General features: G+C 40.4%; 1 protein-coding gene across 9 annotated transcripts in view; it reads left to right on the top strand.

Moving 5' to 3' along the window:
* Positions 1–3,623: 3,623 nt before the first annotated feature.
* Positions 3,624–25,627, top strand: part of LOC120055015 (coagulation factor XIII B chain-like) — a 126,071-nt gene continuing 104,067 nt past the window's right edge. For 4 of the 9 annotated variants that reach the window (XM_039002856.1, XM_039002855.1, XM_039002858.1 and 1 more), the window contains exons 1-12: positions 3,631–3,938; positions 6,158–6,337; positions 6,616–6,721; positions 15,054–15,130; positions 17,205–17,387; positions 18,858–19,043; positions 19,211–19,408; positions 19,537–19,713; positions 19,819–19,998; positions 21,079–21,270; positions 21,429–21,602; positions 21,832–22,017. In XM_039002856.1, the coding sequence (XP_038858784.1) occupies positions 3,869–3,938; positions 6,158–6,337; positions 6,616–6,721; positions 15,054–15,130; positions 17,205–17,387; positions 18,858–19,043; positions 19,211–19,408; positions 19,537–19,713; positions 19,819–19,998; positions 21,079–21,270; positions 21,429–21,602; positions 21,832–22,017 (1,909 nt within the window). In that variant the 5' untranslated portion in view covers positions 3,631–3,868. Of the gene's footprint in view, positions 3,939–6,157; positions 6,338–6,615; positions 6,722–15,053; positions 15,131–17,204; positions 17,388–18,857; positions 19,044–19,210; positions 19,409–19,536; positions 19,714–19,818; positions 19,999–21,078; positions 21,271–21,428; positions 21,603–21,831; positions 22,018–22,840; positions 23,042–23,279; positions 23,454–23,586; positions 23,791–24,064; positions 24,098–24,838; positions 25,426–25,627 lie in introns of those variants that run through there. The other 5 variants (XM_039002859.1, XM_039002860.1, XM_039002852.1 and 2 more) reach the window with 5 other exon arrangements.

Here is a 25,627-nt window from a genome sequence, read left to right as displayed (position 1 = left end):
TAACTGATATCCACTCTATATTCTGATGTAACTGATATCCACTCTATATTCTGATGTAACTGATATCCACTCTATATTCTGATGTAACTGATAACCACTCTATATTCTGATGTAACTGATATCCACTCTATATTCTGATGTAACTGATAACCACTCTATATTCTGATGTAACTGTTAACCACTGCATTCTAACATAACTGATTTATGTTTTAATGTAACTGATAACCACTTCGATGTGAACATATTGCAATTCCTAGCTACATATTTGAGTAGTGTTTGAATTCTGTACGGCAGCTCATGATTATGTAAACACATTGCAACTGCTGACTAATAAGATGTGGTGCAGACAAGGATGGGAATAGTCCTTATTTGTAACGATGTACGCTCAGAGTCGGGAAGCAAGTTCAGGGAGTGAATAGGTTTTATAAATAAACAAACATGAAATAGGAACAGCGCACCGCCATGAAACAGATACAGAAACAATGACGCCTGGGGAAGGAACCAAAGGGAGTGACATATAAAGGGCAGGTAATCAAGGAGGTGATGGAGTCCAGGTGAGTGTCAATAAGCACTGGGGCGCTTAACGATGGTGACAGGTGTGCGTAATAATCAGCAGTCTGGTGACCTAGAGGCCAGGGAGGGAGAATAGGTGAAATGATTGAGAAACAGAGGAAGGAGGTCACATAAAGGACAACTCAGGAAGTTCAACAACTCAACATTACCCAACAGCTAAACACATGTTTTTTTGACCTCTCAATTAAACCCTCATACTACTTACTGACTGTGGTCACTTTGACCCCAGAGGCATATGTTTTATCATAGCCCAAGGGTGGTGTATTAAATTCTTCAAATGTTTCATGATTTTGTCATTTAACTTGTTGTTAACAAATATACAGTTGAAGTCGGAAGTTTACATACACCTTAGCCAAATACATTTAAACTACATTTTTTCACAATTCCTGACATTTAATTATTTAAAAAATTCCCTGTTATAGGCCAGTTAGGACCTACACTTTATTTTAAGAATGTAAAATGTCAGAAAAATAGTAGAGAGAAGGACTTATTTCAGCTTTTATTTCTTTCATAACATTCCCAGTTGGTCAGAAGTTTACATACACTCAATTAGTACTTGGTAGCATTGCATTTAAATTGTTTAACTTGGGTCAAATGTTTTGGGTAGCCTTCCACAAGCTTCCCACAATAAGTTGGGTGAATTTTGGCCCATTCCTCCTGACAGAGCTGGTGTAACTGAGTCTGGTTTGTAGGCCTCCTTGCTTGCACACACTTTTCAGATCGTCCCACAAATTTTCTATAGCATTGAGGTCAGGGCTTTGTGATGGCCACTCCAATACCTTGACTCTGTTGTCCTTAAGCCATTTTGCCACAACTTTGGAAGTATGCTTGGGGTCATTGACCATTTGGAAGACCCATTTGCGACCAAGCTTTAACTTCCTGACTGATGTCTTGAGATGTTGCTTCAATATATCCACATACTTTTCCTGCCCCATGTTGCCATCTATTTTGTGAAGTGCACCAGTCCCTTCTGCAGAAAAGCACCCCCACAACATGATGCTGCCACCCCTGTGCTTCACGGTTAGGATGGTGTTCTTTGGTTTGCAAGCCTCCCCCTTTTTCCTCCAAACAAGCAATGGTCACTATGGCCAAACAGTTCTATTTTTGTTTCATCAGACCAGAGGACATTTCTCTAAAAAGTACGATCTTTGTCCCCATGTGCAGTTGCAAACCCTCTGGCTTTTTTATGGCAGTTTTGGAGCAGTGGCTTCTTCCTTGCTGAGCGGCCTTTCAGGTTATGTCGATGTAGGACTCGTTTTACTGTGGATATAGATACTTTTGTACCTGTTTCTTCCAGCATCTTCACAAGGTCCTTAGCTGTTGTTCTGGAATTGATTTCCACTTTTCGTACCAAAGTACATTCATCTCTAGGAGACAGAACGCGTCTCCTTCCTGAGCGGTATAATGGCTGCGTGGTCCCATGGTGTTTATACTTGCGTACTATTGTTTGTACAGATGAACATGGTACCTTCAGGCGTTTGGAAATTGCTCCCAAGGATGAACCAGACTTGTGGAGGTCTACAATTTTAATTTTGAGGTCTTGGCTGATTTCTTTTGATTTTCCCATGGTGTCAAGCAAAGAGGCACTGAGTTTGAAGGTAGGCCTTGAAATACATCCACAGGTACACCTCCAATTTATGTCAATTAGACTATCAGAAGCTTCTAAAGCCATGATGTAATTTTCTGGAATTTTCCAAGCTGTTTAAAGGCACAGTCAACTTAGTGTATGTAAACTTCTGACCCACTGGAATTGGGATACAGTGAAATATAAGTGAACTAGTCTGTCTGTAAACAATTGTTGGAAAAATGACTTGTGTCATTGTAACGGCCGTTGGTGGAAGAAGGTGAAGACCAAAGCGCAGCGTGGTACGTGTTCGTCATGTTTATTCGAAACTGAACACTAACATGCAAAAACAACAAAGAGACAACCGAAACAGCTCCGTCAGGTGCAACACACACTAAACAGAAATTAACTACCCACACCACACAGGTGGGAAAATGCTACCTAAGTATGGTTCTCAATCAGAGACAACGATAGACAGCTGCCTCTGATTGGGAACCATACCAGGCCAAACACATAGAAATGGAAAAAATAGAAAAACAACATAGAATGCCCACCCCAACTCACTCCCTGACCAAACCAAAATAAAGACATAAAAAAGGAACTAAGGTCAGAACGTGACAGTCATGCAAGAAGTAGATGTCCTAACCGACTTGCCAAAACTATAGATTGTTGAAAAGAAATTTGTGGAGTGGTTGAAAATGAGTTTTAATTACTCCAACCTAAGTGTATGTAAACTTCCAACTTCAACTGTACATGACTCATGTTTTGATAAGAATTAAGTAGATGTTTTGACCCCAGTTGGTAAACCATGTATGTAAAATATGTTGGTTGTTTTAGAGTTAAATCAGGGCAGATTCCAGTCTGTCACTTATGTTGTCCTGAAATGTCCCTTACTAAAAATGCTACTATACCTTATTTGAAAATGGACTTTTATCTCATAATGCCAGTAGTGTGGTTTCAAAGGTTGGGAAGCCTCAGATTAAGCCATCTATTTGGTTACTGCAAATGATCACCAGAGGTTTACACAACGAATGAACCCTTTTCGGGAATACTTTATTTATTCAGTAAAAGACAAACAAGTTAGACCCAGTTTCCACATTCAGAGACATTCATTTAAAACATACATTAGCTGGACTTATTTTCACAATAAATGTATGTTTTTGATTAAGTTCACCATTTCAGATATTTCATCAACACAATACCCGTATTGAGTGCAATGGTTTCAGGTTCACCAGTAGAATAGAAAGGCTATGTATAATCAATGCACACTTTGGGTTTCATCTTGTTAATAGTACACAGTGTGTTTGGCAATGGAAATATCTAGATGCCAGGAAATGTGCAATGATAAACATTCCCCCCAAAACATTGTAGTGATTCCAGTCCTAACTCCCTCCCTCTGGCTTAGTTGTTTGTCTTTCACAACATACCCTCGGTGCCTCAACCAGACATAATGTGGTCACTTGCCCTTCTCCCCCATCCCCTCCTCGTCTTTCTCCAATTACAGTTATCCTCTACTGGCTCCTGCAGGCTGTGGCTCACTGCGTTACAATACAGGACACGTGTTACCTTCTCATTTTAGTGCGCTGTTGAGTTGCGTGGACGGACTGTGACTTGAGAGGGCTCTGGCAAATCATTGACCGACAGGAGATAATTTAACTACTGCAACTCTGTCTGTGACCCACAACATCCAAACACTCTCGCTGGTGACAGACAATAGGTGATGAAGTCAAAATGCAATTGATAACTCTCAGCTTTGTCTTTGCACTATGGTTGTGTACACTCAGCTTTGTGAAAGGTCAAGGTAAGATATCTCTGCCTGAGTGAAATATTACAGATAGAAGAAGTTATGTGTGGTTTGTGTAATGTTCCATGTATGCATCCCTGAAACAGCCTTTCAGGTTCACAGTTGTGATCATGTTGAAATCAGCTTGCTGCCGGTTCTTACTAACATTTGGAAAAAATAGTGTTTGACCAGATACTATTATATTGTTCTGTAAATAATTTTTATGTAAAGAATGTAACAACCATCTTTAAGCATGCTTATAGTGAAGGCATTCCACATGTACTGCCCTGACACAAATGACTAATGATTGGTTGAAATAAATTGATAATAAGATGATTGTTGGATCTGTTTGGTTAGACTTCAGTGAAGCCTTTGATATTATTGACCATAACCTGTTATTGAAAACTCTCGTGTTATGGCTTTACATCACCTGCCACATTATGGATTGAGACCTATCTACAGTATCTAATAGGACACAGAGGGTTTTCTCTAATGGAAGCTTCTCTAAAAGCTTCTCCTGCCATTCCAGACCTCTATACCAGGAGGTGTCAGAGGAAGGCCCAGAGCGGAACGCCAAGTCTAGGTCCAAGAGGCTTCTAAACAGCTTCTACCCCTAAGCCATAAGACTCCTGAACAGCTAATCAAATGGCTACCTACACTATTTGCATTGCCCCCCTCCTTCTATGCTGCTGCTACTCTCTGTTATTATCTATGCATAGTCACTTTAATAACTCTACCTACATGTACATATTACCTCAATTACCTCGACACCAGTGCCCCCGCACATTGAGTCTGTACCGGTACCCCCTGTCTATAGCCCCGCTATTGTTATTTACTGCTGCTCTTTAATTATTTCTTATTCTTATCTCATACTTTTTTAGTTGTTGGTATTTTCTTAAAACTGAATTGTTGGTTAAAGGCTTGTAAGTAAGCATTTCACTGTAAAGGTCTACACCTGTTGTATTTGGCACACGTGACAAATACAATTTTATTTTATTTTCTATTTTTACTAATGATCTACCATTAGCCTTAAACAAAGCCTGTGTGTCTATGTACGCAGATGACTGAACATTATACACTTCAGCACCCACAGCGTCACTGCAAGCCTAAACAAAGAGCTGCAGTCGGTTTTTAGAATGGGTGGCTAGTAATAAACTAGTCCTGAACACCAAAAACCTAAAAAAAAAAAAAAAAAAAAACATTGTATTTGGGACAAGTCATTCCCTAAGTACTAGATCTTAGCTGAATCTTCTAATTAATGATGTGACTGTTGAGCAAGTAGAGGAAACCGTCACTTCTTGGTGTTATCTTAGATTGTATACTGTCATCAAGGCATTTTATTAAATTGTTGTTAAAATGGGGAGAGGTCTGTCTGTGGTAAAAAATATGCTTTGCACATCTGGACTATTATCTGGTTATAAGGTCAGGTGCCCCATAGAAGGACAGAGGAAAGCTGCAGCTGGTCCAGAGCAGAGCAGCACACCCTGCCCTTCACAGAGCAGCACACCCTGCCCTTCACAGAGCAGCACACCCTGCCCTTCACAGTACACAGAGCGCTAATTTCAACAATACGCATACCAGTCTCTTTTAGCTCAAAGTAGAGGAGAAGATTCTGTATAATCAACTAACATACAGTTCTGACAGACATACTTACCCCACCAGACAAGTCACCACGGGTCTCTTCACAGTCCCCAAATCCAAAACAAATTTAAGGCAACGCATACTGTATATAGAGCCATGGTAACATGGAGCTCTTCCATCTCAAACTACTCAAACAAACAGCAAAATTAGCTTAAAAAAACAAATGAAACGTCACCTCACGTCACAACGCCTCTCCCCTATCTGACATAAATAACATGTATGTATATGTAGTACTGATATAATGCATGCAAGTGTCTGTGTCCTCATGTTTTGTCACTACAGGACTTGTTTATATTATTCTTATTTTAAATGTATGTAGTTCAGACCTTGAGCTGTTCTTGTCAATTCATGTTCTGTATTATGTCAGGTTTTGTTTTGTGTGGACCCAGAAAGAGTAGCTGCTGCGTTAGCAACAGCTGATGGAGACCCTAATAAATAAATAAAGTAAATAAATCAAATGAAAATATTTGATAGATATGACGGGTTTTAAGCATCACCCTTGACATTGCATATTTTGAAATGTTTTAATAAGCCTGAGTCTATTGTGCATTCTATTGTTATTGTGTTATTTATGCCTGTACCTCTGTGCCTCACAGGTTGTCTCCGAAAGGATGTTTTAGGGATTGCTGGAACTAAAAACGTGGACATTTCCAACCTAGAAGACACTGAAAGTGGCAAAACAGTGAGGTTGCCCTGCGCTATTGGCTACGTAGGATTCGTTAGACTCAAATGCGACAATAAAGGATGGAGTCAAGATGGTGGTCGAATATGTGAACGTAAGTCTACGCTCATCCCTTCCATTGTTTAAACTGAGCTTTAGAATTACTTATGATGTGCATTGCATTTGACAAATGACCTTTTAAAGTTAATTCTGATTACAAAGTTATAATTTACCGTATGTGAAATTCCATATTGCAGATCATGAATTGTGAATTATACTACACACACAAAAAGAAGAATAGAGGAGCATGTAGATGTTGGACCAATATGGTTTTGTTGAATGTCCTTTGGGCTAAAATCAGCCTTTGGGCTAAATCTCTGTTATTGTTTGCAGCTAAGTCATGTGGACATCCAGGAGACACACCAAATGGAGACTTCCGTCTTTCGATTTTGGACGATTTTGTCTTTGGAGCTCAAGTTCTGTACGAATGCAGAAAAGGGTAGGGAATTTCTGTTGCTGACTGTTACATGCTAAATCTTTTCTCTGTTGTTACATTTTGATCATTTCAACCCTTCGAAGGTAATCTGCTGCTCATGCTACTGCTACCGCTACTACTACCACATCTAATACTGCTGCTACTACTACTAATACTGCTGCTACTACTACTACTACTACTACTGCTACTACTACTACACTACTAGTGCTACTACTACTGCTGCTACTACTACTACTGCTACTACTACTGCTGCTACTACTACTACTACTACTACCACTACTACTGCTACTACTAAATCTACTACTGCTACTACTACTACTACTAAAGCTACAACTACTACTACTACTGCTGCTGCTACTACTACGGCAACTACTAAAACTACTACTACTGTTACTACTACTGCTACTACTGTTACTGCTACTACTACTACTACTACTACTACTACTACTACTACTACTACTACTACTGAAACTACTATGACTGTAACTGATCAAATCAAATATTGTCTTTTTAAAAAGCCCTTTTTACATCAGCAGATTTCACAAAGTGCTTATACAGAAACCCAGCCTAAAACCTCAAACAGCAAGCAATGCAGATGTAGAAACACGTTGGCTAGGAAAAACTATAGATAGAAAGAGAGAGAGAGAGAGAGAGAGAGAGAGAGAGAGAGAGAGAGAGAGAGAGAGAGAGAGAGAGAGAGAGAGAGAGAGAGAGAGAGAGAGAGAGAGAGAGAGAGAGAGAGAGAGAGAGAGAGAGAGAGAGAGAGAGAGAGAGAGAGAGAGAGTGTGAGAATTAGAGTGAGCATACTTACAGTAAGTTCACACAGGACACCAGATAAGACTACTACTACTACTATTACTACTGCTGCTACTAATATTACTACTGCTGCTATTAATACTGCTAGTTTTAATGCTACTACTGCTGCTACTACTATTACTACTGCTACTACTATTACTACTGCTGCTACTAATATTACTACTGCTGCTACTACTACTGCTACTTTTAATGCTGTGTCGTGTCTTTGGCTATGCCGGATTAAGTGATATGACATGCCATTATATAAAATTGTTTCTCCGTAATTAATATTACCTGATTGAGCTAATCATGTAAATGTAATTAACTAGAGAGTCGGGGCACCACAAAATAATATTTATAGAGCTGTTATCTTCCGAATAAACTCTTAAAGACCTAGCAATATTTTACATCAATAGCAGTCAATGTTAATCGTCACATTATTTCAGTCTCATCTGAAAGTTGTAAATTCTTGGTTATCTTCACGAACCCTGGCTAACAAGTTGAATCAGCAATACAAAATTGGGTTTAATTATTTATTTACTAAATACCTAACTAATCACACAGAATTACATCTACACAGAATGAATCATACCTTGATTACAAATTACGTCGTAAAGGAAAACGTCCCTAGCGGACGGAACAGATATGACAGCTGGTTACACAAAAGAAAAGGGTCTGGGTTTGAGTGAAAGAGCGGGAAGACTTGAGGAACCAAGGGAGAAGCCATGCTATCGTAAATACAGTATCTTATGCATTCTAAATTACGGCCCATTTGGAAAAGGAAAATGCAATACATATTTCCTCTGAGCTGCGCTTCGGTAGGTTGGTGGTAGATGGAAGGCCGTGTTGCCCAACCGAGTCCTTTGTCCTTTGAAGAATGTCTCTGCTGGTAAATTGGATACGTTGTAGTAACGTCGTTGTGTGGTAGACGGGATACTCTGTCTGTACTTTCCTAATTTACATTTGCAGCTGCTGTTGCTAACTCAACGTCTAGGAGGTATCACTTCTGTAGTGAATAAGAGTTCATACCATTCGCAATGAATAAGAGTTCATTACCATCACATTTCATCCTATCACGAATAATTTCATATTCAAACATTTAAATTGAACAACAATTCCATGTGAATCCGATAACTCTGATGTGTAGACTTTCCACTGTAGAGTTTGTCATTCTATCATTGATGAGAATGTGCCAGATGACAACCGAACTGACATAATATACATTAAGTACCACCGCATATGTTCAATTGGTCAGATTACCAGAATATAGTTCATTTCCCCCCACCTTTCGGATGTTCCCAGAATCTCTATGTTAACAAAGGGGTTTTCAAATTTCACATCAGTGGGGTAGAGAGGGGAAAAGGGGGGAAGAGGTATTTATGACTGTCATAAACCTACCCCCAGGCCAACGGCATGACAGCTGCTACTGGTACTACTAATATTGCTACTATTAATACTGCTACTACTACTATTACTACTACTACTGCTGCTACTACTACTACTAAATCTACTACTACTACTACTAAATCTACTACTGCTACTACGTCTACTACATCTACTACTACTACTACTGCTGCTGCTACTACTACTACTGCTGCTGCTACTACTACTACTGCTACTACTACTGCTGCTGCTACTACTACTGCTGCTGCTGCTGCTACTACTACTACTGTTACTACTACTGCGACTACTGTTACTGCTGCTACTACTACTACTACTACTACTACTACTGAAACTACTATGACTGTAACTGATCAAATCAAAAATTGTCTATTTATAAAGCCCTTTTTACATTAGCAGATTTCAGTGCTTATAGTGCTTATACAGAAACCCAGTTTAAAACCCCAAACAGCAAGCAATGCAGATGTAGAAACACGTTATCTAGGAAAAACTCTAGATAGAAAGTGTAGTGTCTTAGCTCTTATTACTTATTTATATAATAAGAAAGACTCTGAATACAAGAAATGGAACTGGAGCTTCACATGTACTAAAACGAGTTAGTACCAGAATAACATAGAACAACACTGCGCATGACCAAGGGTGCTCCATTCTTAAAGGGGACATCAGTAATTAACAGAACATAACATTCCTTCTCTTATACAATCAGAGTTACTTTTCCCAAACCACAACTGAAACACTTCCCAGAACTTGTTGTAGTTATTTTGCATCTTTAAATTTGAACTTGAACAGGTAGTTTGTGTAAGTTTGTTTATAAGTCCAGTCTGTCTGGTGGACGGTGCCTTCGTTCTGGGTAGCGCCTAGGATTGTCTGGAGGCTCCTGAACATCCTCAGTGTGTGCTTGTTCCATTATAGCTTCTGCTATAGCAGCACCTTCATCAACACGTTCCCTTCTTTCAGCCTGGGGTCTCTTTACTGCCCCACCGTCCTCTACAGGTCCCTGTGTGTCTCTCTCAGGTGCTCTCTGTGCCTGTTCTCTCTCGATTGTTGTGCTGTTTTCCGTGGAATGCATTTGGTTAATGTGACGCCACCACATTATTTCTGGGCTCACTTGAACCTGGTAAGTTCTGGGTCCCGTTTGTGTATGTACGGTCCCTCTTGTCCATTTCCCTCCCCTTCTGTAGTCTCACACCATCACTTCCTGTCCTGTTTGGAGATGGTGCTCCCGGCCACTGGAGAGCATCTTGGGTTGTTTGTTCAGCACTTCATTATGCCTGTTTGGCTTCATGATGTCCAGCTGTGTGCGGAGAGGCCTCCCGAACATCAGTGCGGCTGGGCTTTCATTTGTCGTGGCATGTGGGGTGTTTCGGGAGGCCAGGAACTTGGCCAGTTTAGTTTACAAAGTCCCTTCGTCTCGTTTTGCTGCACGGAGTCCTTGCTTTAGGGTTTGCACAAAGCGTTCTGCCAGCCCATTGGTGGCAGGGTGGTACAGAGCTGAGGTTGAGTGTTTGATTCCATTTACTGACATGAATCTTGCAAACTCGTCACTTACAAAAGCTTGCGCGTTGTCACTTACCAGCTGCAGCGGCAATCCGAAGCGTGCAAACGTTGTTCTGAGACACTCTTATCGTCTGAGCTGAGGTGGAGGAGTCAGTGCAAAACACCTCTGGCCATTTGGAATGGGCATCAACTATAACCAGAAACATGTGCTTTTCAAAGGGACCAGCGTAGTCCACATTAATTCTCTGCCATGGCTCTGTGGGCCATTCCCATGGGTGGACTGGGACAGGAGCAGGCATGTGAAGGGTTTCCAAACATCCGCTACAGTTCTTTGCCATATTTTCTATCTGTTGATCCAGACCTGGCCACCAGAAGTGGCTCCTTGCGAGCAGCTTCATTTTGACAATTCCAACATGACCTTCATGTAGTTGCTGCAAAACCTGATGTTGGCATTTCTGGGGTATCATGACTCTCATTCCCCACGTCAAACATCCTTGGTACGTTGTAATTTCATTTCTCCGCTGGAAATACGGAGTCAGCTCCTTTCTGCCAGTAGCTGGCCATCCTGACATGGTGTAGGTGAACACTTTTGACAAGGTCACATCTTTCCTTGTCTCCTGTTTGATAACTGTGCTTGTGACCGGTAGTGCCTCGAGCTGAGCGGTATGGAAAATGTCCACTGCATCCACACTCCTTTGTCTTTCTCTTGTACACGGCAGTCTGGATAATCCATCTGCATTTGTGTGGAGGGACGACGGCTTAAACTCAATGTCATACATATGACTGGCAAGGAACAAGGCGTATCGTTGTAACCTGGCTGCTGGCATTCCCGGAATGCCTTTCTTTGGACTGAAAATGGAAAGCAAAGACTGGTGATCCGTAACCAGTGTGAAACGCTTGCCATATAGGTATGCGTGAAATTTCTTGATGCCCCACACTAGCGCCAGTGCTTCTTTGTCGATTTGTGAGTAGTTTTTCTCTGCATCATTCAACGTTCGTGACGCAAATGCAACTGGCCTCTCTGACCCATCTTTCAGTGTGTGTGAAAGGACGGCCCCTAAGCCATAAGGGGACGCATCACAAGCCAACTTCACTGGCAGTTCAGGGTCGTAATGCATCAGGACCTGTTCAGATATGATGAGCCGTTTCGCCTCAAGAAATGCATTTTCACACTGTTCTGTTCACCGCCATGTCCTATTCTTTTCCAGGAGCTGATTTAGAGGCTGGAGTACTGCTGAAAGGTTTGGGAGGAATCTTCTGTAGTATGATCAGTCCCGTAAAAGATCTCACTTCTGTGATATTTTGTGGTCGTGGTGCCTGTACCACTGCCTCGATTTTGTCCTGTGTTTTGTGCAATCCATTGTGGTCAATTTCATGTCCACAGAAGACAATTTTGTCTTTGACGAACTCACACTTCTGTAAGTTTGCCTGTAGACCCTACTCTTTCAGTCTTTTCAGGACCTCTTCCAGGTTAGCCAGGTGCTCTTTGTCGGTGCATCCTGTTATGATCATGTATTCCAGGATACACTGGGTTCCTGGGATTCCTTGCAAAATCTGGTCAATAGTTTGTTGCCAAATGGCTGGGGCCGATGCAATGCCAAAAACGGTTATACCTGTATAGACCTTTGTGTGTGTTTATTGTCAGGTACTGTTTGGAGCTCTCTTCAACCAGTAGCTGCAGGTAAGCCTGTTTCAGATCGATTTTACTGAAGTGTTTCCCACCAGCTAGTGCAGCAAAGATGTCCTCCAGACGTGGCAGGGGGTATTGGTCCACATGCAACATTGAATTCACAGTTACCTTCAAGTCCCCACACATTCTAACAGACCCGTCTTTCTTCACAATAGGAACTATGGGTGTGGCCCATTCGCTTCTGTCCACTTTCGTCAGGATCCCTGTATGCTGCAAGCGATCGATTGCCGCTTCCACCTTTGGTCTCAGGGAGTATGGAACAGATCTGGCTTTGCAGAATTTTGGGGTTGCGTCATCTCTCAGTACAAGTTTTGCTGTGAAGCCTTATACTGTTCCCATCTGATCACTGAAAACTGTGTTTTATTTCTTCCACAAGTGTTCCAGTGTTTGGTCGGTGCCTTTCTCTTTGGACTGGAACGTGTGGAGCATTTTCAAGTCACACCAGTTCAGCTTTATTTTTGAAAGCCATTCCCTGCCAAATAATGGGGGGCCAGTTCCAGGCACCACATACAGCTGTAACTGCTGTGTTTGCCCCCCATACCGCACTCTGACCTGCAACGCCCCGATTGGGCTCAATCTCTCTCCTGAGTAGGTCTTCAGCAACACATTTGTCTTCTTCAGCTTGATAGCCTTGAAGTGCTTATTGTAGAGAGTAGTGGAAATTATAGACACTGCAGATCCTGTGTCCAGCTCCATTTTGAGGGGTTTGCCTTCGATATCTGGTGTCACCCATATTATGCTACTGCTGGGAGAAGTCACTGTGTTTAACGCCATTGTACCAATTAACCGTTCATCTGAATCACTGCCACTGTTCTCTGCTAGTGCATTCACAGACCCTTTAATTTTTTCAGTTTTCCTGTTGTGACTGAATTTTGCTCTGCATGCTCTTTGAATGTGCCCCCTTCTACTGTATTTGTGACAAATTTCGTCTTTGAAACGGCAGTCCTCTGCTCTGTGACCATCTCTGTCACACCTGTTGCATTTTTCGGCCACACGGGGGCGCTGTCGACTGCGTGAAAACTTGTGCAGGGAAGTTTGTGATAGGTCAGTATTTATTTTTCTTTGCAACTCAAATGCATCTTTAGTCGCGATTTCCAGTCACAGCAATTTCAACAGCCTTTGCAAACGTGAGATCTGATTCTGTGAGGAAACGTTTTAGAATGTGTTCATGTTTCAGTCCACAAACAAATCTATCCCTTAATGTGTCATTTAGGTTCTCTCCTACTGGCAATGTTCAGACAGTTTCTTCAACTCTGCTACATATGTACTAACACCCTCCCCCTCATTCTGATCTCTCTTGTGGAAACGAAAACGTTCCGCGATGAGGAGTGGTTTAGGTGATAGGTGATTTTGCAGTATCTCCACAATCTCTGTTAATGTTTTATTTGAGGGCTTCAGAGGGGCAGTCAGATCTCTTAGCAAACTGTACGTTTTTGGGCCAATTAAACTCAACATCGCTGGTACTCTCTTGTTATCAGCAATGTCGTTTGCAATGAAGTACTGTTCCAGTCGTTCAATGTAAGTTGCCCAGTTTTCTTGCGTGTCATCAAACACATCTATTTTCCCGATGCTAGCCATTCTCTTTACCGCCGGCTCCACGGGTCTCTGATCTGCCGCCTCGTTCTCGTCACTGCTTGCTAGCTGTTGTGCTACAGGGTCAAAATCTTCCTCTCTTCCTACGAGCTCCATCTGCATTCGTGATGCAGACTGCAGGTAATCATCCTCGTCGCCATTGTAGTGTCTTAGCTCGTATTACTTATTTATATAATAAGAAAGACTCTGAATACAAGAAATGGAACTGGAGCTTCACATGTACTAAAACAAGTTAGTACCAGAATAACATAGAACAACACTGCGCATGACCAAGGGTGCTCCATTCTTAAAGGGGACATCAGTAATTAACAGAACATGAGAGAGAGAGAGAGAGAGAGAGAGAGAGAGAGAGAGAGAGAGAGAGAGAGAGAGAGAGAGAGAGAGAGAGAGAGAGAGAGAGAGAGAGAGAGAGAGAGAGAGAGAGAGAGAGAGAGAGAGAGAGAGAGAGAGAGAGAGAGAGAGAGAGAGAGAGAGAGAGAGAGAGAGAGAGAGAGAGAGAGAGAGAGAGAGAGAGAGAGAGAGAGAGAGAGAGAGAAAATTAGAGTGAGCATACTTACAGTAAGTTCACACAGGACACCAGATAAGACAGGAGAATTTAATCAAACTGACCCTAAGCCCCTGACACATAGACTATTACAGCATTGATAATGGAGATTGAGACTGCTACCGCTGCTACTAATATTACTACTACTGCTGCTGCTACTACTGCTGCTGCTACTATTACTACTATTAATGCTGCTACTACTGCTGCTGCTACTAATATTACTACTGCTGCTACTACTATTACTACTGCTGCTACTAATATTACTACTACTGCTACTAATATTGCTACTGTTAATGCTGCTACTATTACTACTGCTGCTACTACTATTACTACTGCTGCTACTAATATTACTACTACTGCTACTAATATTGCTACTGTTAATGCTGCTACTATTACTACTGCTGCTACTAATAGTACTATTGCTACTTTTAATGCTGCTACTGCTACTACTGCTGCTACTACTATTACTACTGCTGCTACTAATAGTACTACTGCTGCTACTACTATTACTACTGCTGCTACTAATATTGCTACTATTAATGCTGCTACTAATATTACTACTGCTACTAATAGTACTACTGCTGCTACTAATATTGCTACTTTTAATGCTGCTACTGCTGCTGCTACTATTACTACTGCTGCTACTACTATTACTACTACTGCTACTACTATTACTACTACTGCTGCTACTACTATTACTACTGCTGCTACTAATATTGCTACTATTAATGCTGCTACTGCTTCTACTGTAAATAATCATTCTTAAAGTATAACAAACCATCAAATGCCTGTTCTCCAACTTGTCTCCATCTCAGTTACCAAATGGTGACCAGGACCAGACATCGGACCTGCGTGGAACAAGGCTGGGACAGCGCACTCCCTATATGTGAAGGTAAGAAGTGATATATTCTGTCAAGAACATAGACTCACCCTACATTGTATAACAGACTAGACTTTTTATCTTATCTTGTATTAAAATGACTTGTTTTGAGTTGATTAAGCTTACCCAGATGTCTTCCCGACACAAAGTATCTTAGTGCATTGGCAGATAATATTGCTTAATTTAACCAACAAAACAAAGCCAGAATATCTTGTTACAAGACAAATTATTTTCAAGCATTTTCTGGGTAAGAAAAAAATGTGCAGTGTAATGAAATCTACAAAATCGTTGATTCCACTGCCAGTGGCTGGATCCTATATGCTAGTTACAGTGGATTGCAAAAGTATTCATCCCCTTGGCATTTTTCCTATTTTTTTGCCTTACATCCTGGAATTAAAATAGATTTTTTGGGGGGGTTGTATCATTTGATTTACACAACATGGCTACCACTTTGAAGATGCAACATATGTTTTATTGTGAAACAAACAAGAAATAAAACTAAAAAACAGAACACTTAATTGTAATCAGAGGGCTGATATAAATATTATGCTGCCAGTCTCTCTTGGTTAAGAGTTGAGGAGAGACTGACTGCATCACTTCTTCTTTTTATAAGAAAGATTAATGTGTTGAAAATCCCAAATTGTTTGCATAGTCAACTTATACACAACTCTGACACACACACTTACCCCACCAGACATGCCACCAGGGGTCTTTTCACAGTCCCCAAATCCAGAACAAATTTAAGAAAACGTACAGTGTTATATAGAGCCTTTATTGCATAGAACTCAATTCCATCTCATATTGCTCAAATAAACAGAAAACCTGGTTTCAAAAAACAGATAAAGCAACACCTCACAACGCCTCTCCCCTATTTGAACTAGATAGTTTGAGTGTATGTATTGATGTGTAGGCTTTTTAAAAATGTATGTAGTTCTGTCCTTGAGCTGTTCTTGTCCAATGATGTTCTGTATTATGTTTAATGTTTTGTGTGGACCCCAGGAAGAGTAGCTGCTGCTTTTGCAACAGCTAATGGGGATCCTAATAACATACCAAATACCATCCATCATTCCTTCAATTCTGACCAGTTTCCCAGTCGCTGCCGATGAAAAACATCCCCCACAGCATGATGCTGCTGCCACCACCCTGCTTCACTGTGGTGATAGTGTTCTCGGGGTGATGAGAGGTGTTGGGTTTGCACCAGACATAGTGTTTTCCTTGATGGTCAAAAAGCTAAATTTGTGTCTCATCTGACCAGAGTACCTTCTTCCATATGTTTGGGGAGTCTCCCACATGCCTTTTGGCAAACACCACAACACCACTTATAAGCAATGGCTATTGTCTGGTCACTCTTCCATAAAGCCCAGCTCTGTGGAGTGTACTGCTTAAAATGGTCCTATAGACATATACTCCAATCTCCGCTGTGGAGCTTTGCAGCTCCTTCAGGGTTATCTTTGGTCTCTTTGTTGCCTCTCTGATTAATGCCCTCCTTGCCTGGTCTGCCTGGTCTGAGTTTAGATGGGCAGCCTTCTCTTGGCAGGTTTATTGAGGTGCCATATTCTTAACAAAAATAAAACATAATGGATTTAATGGTGCTCCGTGGGATGTTCAAAGTTTCTGATATTTTTTTATAACCCAACCCTGATCTGTACTTCTCCACAACTTTGTCCCTGACCTGTTTGGAGAGCTCCTTGGTCTTCATGGTGCCGCTTGCTTGGTGGTGCTTAGTGGTGTTGCAGACTCTGGGGCCTTTCAGAACAGGTGTATATATACAGAGATCATGTGACACTTAGATTGCACACAGGTGGACATTATTTAACTAATTGTGTGACTTCTGAAGGTAATTGGTTGTACCAGAGCTTATGTAGGGGCTTCATAACAAAGCCTGTGAATACATATGCACGCACCACTTCTCCGGGGTTTTTTTTTTGTTACATTTTTTGAAACATGTAATTCTTTTTCATTTCACTTCACCAATTTGGACTATTTTGTGTATGTCCATTATGCAACAAAATAGGGAAAACGCCAAGGGGGATGAATACTTTTGCAAGGCATTGTATCTATGTTCCATGTGGTGTGTTTTTCACAGCATTGAAATGCCCAGTGATTCAAGCCAACGACGACGTTGTGGTCATCGGAAACAGTGAGGATGCAACCTATGGAAATGTGATCCAGTTTGAGTGCCAATCAAATCGCATGGTACTCAAGGGATTGTCTGAGATGGACTGCAACGACAAAGGAGAATGGAGCAGCACTGTCCCAACATGTGAAGGTAAACTGAAGCTACTGTATGTAAAGATACACTATATATACAACAGTATGTGGACACCCCTTCAAATTAGTGGATTATTTCAGCCAAACCAGATGCTGACAGGTGTATAAAATAGATCACACCGCCATGCAATCTCCATAGACAAACATTGCCAGTAGAATGTCCTTACTGAAGAGCTCAGTGAATTTCAACATGGCACCGTCATAGATTGCCTCCAACAGGTCAGTTGGTCAAATGTCTGCCCTGCTAAAGCTGCCCCGGTCAACTGTAAGTGTTTTTATTCTGAAGTGGTCTACAGTTGCAACACTCGCTACCGAGTTCCAAACTGCCTCTGGAAGCAACGTCAACACAAGAACTGGGTTTCCATGGCTGAGCGGCCGCACACAAGCCTAAGATCACCATGTGCAATGCCAAGCGACGGCTGGAGTGGTGTAAAGCTCATCGCCATTGGATTACGAAGCAGTGGAAACGCGTTCTCTGCAGTGATTAATCCCACTTCACCATCTGGCAGTCTGATGGACAAATCTGTTTTTTTTTTGCGGATGCCAGGAGAACACTACCAGCCCCAATGCATAGTGCCAACTGTAAAGTTTGGTGGACGGGGAATAATGGTCTGGAGTTGTTTTTCATGGTTCAGGCCCCTTAGTTCTAGTGAAGGGAAATCTTAACGCTGCAGCATACAATGACATTCTAGACGATTCTGTACTTACAACTTGGTGGCAACATTTCGGGGAAGGCCCTTTCCTGTTTCAGCATGACAATGCCCCCTTGGACAAAGTGAGGTACATATAGAAATGGTTTGTCGAGATCGGCGTGGAAGAACTTGACTGGCCTGCACAAAGCCCTGACCTCAACACAAACACCTTAGGGATGAATTGGAACGCCGACTGCGAGCCAGGCCAAATCGCCCAACAACAGTGCCCGACCTCTCTAATGCTCTTGTGGCTGAATGGAATCAAGTCCCCGCAGCAATGTTCCAACATCTAGTGGAAAGCCTTCCTAGAAAAGTGGAGGATGTTATAGAAGCAAAATGGGGACCATCTCCATATTAATACCCATGATTTTTGAATGAAATGTTAGACAAGCAGGTGTTCACATACTGTAGTGTACACCACCAGGCACTATGACATCGTCACACACAACAGAGCAACTCCCCACTAGCATACAATACAAAATCACAATGATCGTTGTGTGTGACGATGTCATAGTGCCTGGTGGTGTACACTACAGTATGTGAACACCTGCTTGTGATTGGGGTAGAGTTAATAATGACCATATAGAATGATCAGTGATTATATGTATGTAGTGTTTTTTTAAATCCAGATTTGAATGACGGTCATCAACTCAAAAGTGTAATATTAAAACGATGATTGTATCATATTCCATTCAACAACTCGTACTGTCACACGTTGCTGTTTCTGATCATGATGACCAATCATCTGTTTAATTCTGTGCTTCTTCAATTCACAGTGATTAAATGTTACGCTCCAGACATAGCTAATGGTGCAGTGATCGGGCCCCCTAGGGACGATTACAATGAAGATGACACACTGAAATACAGCTGTAACACAAATTATGTTATGTCTCAGAGAAGAGCCTCTAAATGCACTAAAATGGGCAACATAGCCAACTGGAGTCCAACACCAGAGTGTGAAGGTAAGAATCTGATCATCTCAGGAATCAAGTGAATGGAACTTGACATTTTAAGTCTGCTGGGTAACTTATGTTTTTAACTTTAAGTTCATTTTTTTAAACCATTTGTTAACATATTATAGAAAGCTACTAACAAAATGTTTGTCTATGTTTTTGTCTCCAAAATGCAGAAGTGAAATGTAAATTATCATTGCCACCAACAAGAGGAACCAGTTACACACCTGCTGGCAGAAATCTGTTCTTGCCTGGTGAAAGGCTGAAGGTGACCTGTACCTCAGGATTCTGGAACTTTTTCTCACGTCAGACTGAAGATACAATAACATGCAAAGGGGACGGACAATGGTCATCTTCTACAACAGATTGTGAACGTATGTTCATACTGGAGAGTATATTGTAGTATGATATATTGAGTGTATTGGGGTATACACAGGTGAATCACTGTGTATTACTGTACAGGTTTGATTCATGCTGACACTAAACATCTCTATCATTGTAGGGATAACATGTGGTGATCCACGTGACCCTCTTGTGAGTTCTCCCCAACGCTGGCAGCGGGGTCAATTGAGAGAAACTCAGCGTTACAACTGTAGAACCGGATTTAAAACCACAAATACCCGGGGTGTTGCCACATGCACAAGTGATGGCTCCTGGACTCCAGAACCACTCTGTGAAGGTGAAGTTTTCTGAAGGAAGCCATCTTTGAATATCACTGTGGTTTGATTACCTTGTGCTCCGATGTTAGTTTGGACTGCATCAGAATTACGTTGTTTTCTTTCAGAGATAACATGTGACAAGCCAGATATCCTAAATGCTGTGATTAAAGACCCGAAAACAAGATACAAAATCAAAGATGCGCTCACTTATGAGTGTAAGATGAATTATGAACTATTGGACAGTACTACCAGACCTACTGCTACCTGTACAACAAATGGCTGGACCAAGACACTTGGCTGTAAAGGTAGGATGACATTTACATTTCAATCATCTAAAAACTCTGAGGATGTGAGTCAAGACACTGATCCAGAAGGTTTAAGGCTACTGGAAAGATCAAGCATCAGATTTAAGCCTCCTGTTTTATTCCCTATTTGATGATTTGGTGTGGAATTGGTAATGGCATGAACATTCACTCATTTTGCTTCCATTTGGTTTTCCAGATTTTGCTCTGTTCAGTGCTTTTATCAAACTAACAGCTTGGCCAAAATGTAATGATATGGTAAATGCTTTGTAGAACAGGTCCTCTAAGTGCACTGTTAACTGAACGATGTGTCACAATGCGTTCTGTAATGTTTCCTGCCATTGTTTCTCCCAGAAATAAAGGGAGCTGTCACGTTCCTGACCTGTTTTCTGTTGTTTTGTATGTGTTTAGTTGGTCAGGGCGTGAGTTTTGGGTGGGCATTCTATGTGTTGTGTTTCTATGTTGGGTTTAATGTGTTGCCTGATATGGTTCTCAATTAGAGGCAGGTGTTTGACGTTTCCTCTGATTGAGAACCATATTAAGGTAGGCTGGTTTCACTGTTTGTTTGTGGGTGATTGTCTTCCGTGTCTGTATGTATGTTCGTACCACACGGGACTGTAGCGTTTGTTTGTAATCTGTACCTGTTCTTCGTGTATTTGTAAGTTCTCATGTTTTAGGTCAGTCTACGTCGTTTATTTGTTTTGTAGTGTGTTAAAGAGTTTTCGTGTTTCGTCGTTCTGTTAATAAATATTCATTATGTATTCATCACCCGCTGCGCCTTGGTCCGCTCATTCACCACAAGACGACCGTTACAGGAGCATGCATCATATTGAGGATATAAGGAGGTATAGACAGGTGGATCAATGTGTGTTACTGTACAGGTATGATTCATGCTAACACTTAACATCTCTATCTTTGTAGGGATAACATGTGGTGATCCACGTGACCCTCTTGTGAGTTCTCCCCAACGCTGGCAGCGGGGTCAATTGGGAGGAACTCAGCGTTACAACTGTAGAACCGGATTAAAATCCATGAATGTGTCACAATGTGTTCTATAATGTTTCATGTCCTTGTTTCCCCCAGAAATAGAGGGAGCATGTATCAATCCCACTGTGATGAATGGATTCATAGTGTTGAATCATAGTGTGATGGATGATCCCAGGAATAGCAAGATACACTATTCCTGCAATGAAGGGTTCAAACCCTCTACCGGGGGTTGGTGGGGTGAAGCCACATGTACTGATGGAACATGGTCTGGAATATTAGAGTGTATTGGTAAGAAAACATCCTCTAGATAGTATCTCTTTACAAAGTAGATCAAGAACTGACTTGCCTAGTTAAATAATGGTAAAAAAATGTTTTTAAAGAACAGTAGAATGCATTTCCTTCGCTAGATTGGTCTGAAACTCAATCTCAATACTCTTTCTCTCTAGATCAATCACAATGTGGCCAATTCCCTGTCATTCCCAACACAAAGGTACCTCACAAAGAAGTCTATAACAATAAACAAACTGTTAAAATTGATTGCAAAGATGGATACACATCTGAAAAAAAGACTATAAAATGTAAGGACGGAAAATGGCAAACACCGTTACCAGCTTGTAGACGTGAGTAGTTGTTAATAGTTTTGTTCATTTGAAATAATCACTTGATTGTGATTGTATGCAGTGGCCAGTCATCCTTCAATGTATGTTTACTATATGTTGGAATAGTTTGGGGAAAAGGACCCAGAAGCCCATATGATATTATGTAATTACAGAGGTAGTTGTTCTGTGTCTGTACTGTGTGTATGTTTTCTACCCACTAATCTTACATCAGTATTTTCTTCTCTTGAAGCGCAAGGCATTATATGTGATCCTCCACCTAAAGTTGAAAATGCAATTGTTGAAATCCCGTATCAAAATAAATATAGAGATGGATTTGAAGTGAATTATGAATGTCGCAAGTCCTTTGAAATAGAGGGACTTAAAAAACTTACTTGTGAAAATGGGAATTGGACAACTCCACCACCAACATGCAAACGTAAGTATTGATAAAAGTTTGAAACTGATGCAGTAATTCAGTTTAGAGTTACTCTACTATGAACAGCACCTATTCAAACAGTTTAGAGTTACTCTACTATGAACAGCACCTATTCAAACAGTTTAGAGTTACTCTACTATGAACATCACCTATTCAAACAGTTTAGAGTTACTCTACTATGAACATCACCTATTCAAACAGTTTAGAGTTACTCTACTATGAACATCACCTATTCAAACAGTTTAGAGTTACTCTACTATGAACAGCACCTATTCAAACAGTTTAGAGTTACTCTACTTTGAACAGCACCTATTCAAACAGTTTAGAGTTACTCTACTATGAACAGCACCTATTCAAACAGTTTAGAGTTACTCTACTATGAACATCACCTATTCAAACAGTTTAGAGTTACTCTACTATGAACAGCACCTATTCAAACAGGAAAAAAATGATATTTAAATGTTCATTGAGATGAAAAGTTCCTTAACATATAACACCCTTTTTCTCCCCTCACACAATCAGGAATCCTTGTTAAGGCTTTGCTTGGTATTACAGAAGTATCAATCTCTGATTTATAGTTTCTCAATATGTCCCCAATGTGTCCACTTTGAGATAGTTGCTGTTGTTTTTTGCTATAATTCATTATAGTGTAGTATTCCTAGATATGATCATGGATGAGATTCATCGCATATTCACAGTATATATCACAAATTGCCCCAGTTACATTCTCTGAATATACTGTACATTGGCCCTTGACTATGGTTCTAACCACACAGTCATTCTCTGCCACTTTTGTCTCTGGTATTTGATTGTAATTTGATAGTGCAAACATGCTGTGCTTCACCTACAGAGTACTGTGGGAAGCCTGAGGGCGCAGGGAAAACATTTCTGATTCTTGACCAAGTGCTAGAGAGATACGAAAATGGGAACCAAATAGATTATAAATGCATTAGCCCATACACAGGACCTGGAGGAAAAGCAACTTGCAAGAATGGAGAATGGCACATGCCAGTTGAGTGTAAAGGTAAGTCTTAAGTCTATGGTACTGTATTATCATGGTACTGTACTGTATCATTGTACAGTATTGTATTATCATGGTATTGAATCATTGTCATTTATTTTCATTGTATTGTATTATCCTGCTACTGTATCATGGTACTGTATTAAAATAGCACTATCATGATTATGCTACTGTTATCATGGTACTGTATCATTGTATCTGTATTTTCATGGTACGGTATTATGATCCCTGTTTAATCTAGCAAGCTGTCCTGATCCTCCTCCTATTACTAATGGAGATTTCACCAAGGAAAAGAGAGATGTTGAAGATGTTATTACAGAGGTGTCCTATCAATGTAACTTGGATTATACACTGAGTTTCACAGGCAGCATCAGATGTCAGAATGGAAAATGGCCGAGACCTCCAAAGTGTTTACGTAAGTACATTCTTTTCAACTGGTATGAACATGGTGTAATATCTACATGTCAAGTGTATATGAGTATATAAATGTATGAATATGTACTGTACACTAAGGGAATTAAATAATTACTGGGTTTCATTTCCATCAGGGCCTTGTGAGATTTCCACTTTTGATGAAGAGTACAATCTACAGAATTTACGCAACAAAGAGAATATTGCACACGGTGAAAAAAAGACTCTCCATTGCAAAGAGGGATATTACCATGAATACATACAATTTGGATGGAATATAAAAAAAATTGAGGTGAAGTGTGATGATGGAGCGATACAGTATGGAGAACACATACCTATATGTAAGTTCATATCATGTAAAGGAACACCCATCAGTGTAAGATAGTCATTCTCTCAACATTAACAGGTTAACATCATCTAATATATGGAATGCATAAGTCTAGGATGCCCTGTGAGCCATCTACTGTAGATTAATACAATACAAATGGATAGTATTTACTCATTTTGATTTAAAACTTTATGAAAATCAATCAACCTGTTTGATAATATTCAATAAGGCCACTATGTGTAACCTTCTGACTGTATAACCAAAATAATTTGTTCTTTGCTTTTTAGGTAGCCATCGTAGGTAGATGATGAACATAATGGGTAAGTTAAATTAAGGAGATTGGCATGTCCTAAAATCACACAAACCTGTAGTAGGAGTGAAGGCAGAGCAAATGTCTGAAGTCAAATATTATACACAGTATTATACACAGTATAAACAGTATTATTAACCATATTATACACAGCATTATAAACAGTATTTTAACAGTATTATACACAGTTATCAACAGTATTATAAACAGTTATGAAAAGTACTACAAACAGTATTATGAACCATATTATAAACAGGATTATAAACAGTATTATAAAAAAGTACTATGAACAGTATTATAAACAGTATTGTAAACAGTACTATAATCACTATTATAAACAGTAATATGAACAGTGAGTGATGGCTTATCAGTGAAGCATAACAGAAACATGTTGGAGTATAACATCACATCAAGCAGGAATCATTTCTCCAATCATTGACACACAGATGGTTAAACACTGTCTAATATCCTCTATGGTAGGAGTGGTCGCAGTATTACACCACAGACTGATCTATAGTATTAGTGATCAGCAGTATTACTCCACAGACTCTGATCTATAGTATTAGTGATCAGCAGTGTTACTCCACAGACTGATCTATTGTAGTAGTGATCAGCAGTATTACTCCACAGACTCTGATCTATAGTAGTAGTGATCAGCAGTGTTACTCCACAGACTCTCCTCTATAATAGGAGTGATCAGCAGTATTACTCAACCGACTGATTATCTTGTCATGTGATTTCATTCCTACAGAGTCATGATGTTCCCTCGATGTTCCCAAGGAGAAGACCCATTTGCTTTTGTGGTGTCTTTGTCGCTTGTTTAATTTAGGTTTAGAAAAAATGTGAGCCAGCCAGTAATGGAATACATGTAGTGTCTTTTTCAACATTTGACATTGTATCATCATTGAAACAAAATAACAGTATCTTTCAAAGCATATCAGTCTCAGCTTCACTATAATAACAGTACAGCTATCTAAAGCTAGACTAAAATAGTACATTTGTTGTATTAGTACAAAGTGATGTGATTGTGTGAATATCCTATCAAGTTTATAAATTGCCTGGCTGGGCTGATGAGACAGTGGATTGCGCAGTCAGTTGGAACAGAGTAAATAGGCATTTTAACATCATAGATTTAGCCGGTGGTAGCTTGTGGAATAGGCACCGGCTGGAATGCGGTCTTAACCAATCAGCATTCAGGATTAGACCAACATATAATGTGTGAATATTCTCCTGTATCTCCCAGCTGTGATTCATTATCTGAAGGTGTAATAAGTGAACAACTGTTGTTATGATTGTCCTTATCAAGGAAGACAATAAAGTTGTGGAAAAGAGATGACACGTTGTCTCCATGAGTCTTTACAAAGCAGAATAAGATGATTTACAGATGTTAACCTAACAAATACACATTAAAGCTGACAAACTATTTCTCAGGTCAGTATCACCTGTCATTGATTGTTCTTGTAAATCAGTTGTCTCTTATCATCCACCTATAGCTACTAAATTAGATCTTCTCCAGGGTCTCAGGACAGCATAAGTAATG

This window comes from Salvelinus namaycush, chromosome 10 (genome assembly GCF_016432855.1).
Source record: "Salvelinus namaycush isolate Seneca chromosome 10, SaNama_1.0, whole genome shotgun sequence".
Classification (NCBI taxonomy): Eukaryota; Metazoa; Chordata; class Actinopteri; order Salmoniformes; family Salmonidae; genus Salvelinus; species Salvelinus namaycush.
The sequence above is the reverse complement of the archived record's forward strand: the minus strand, read 5'-3'. Positions and strand labels throughout refer to the sequence as shown.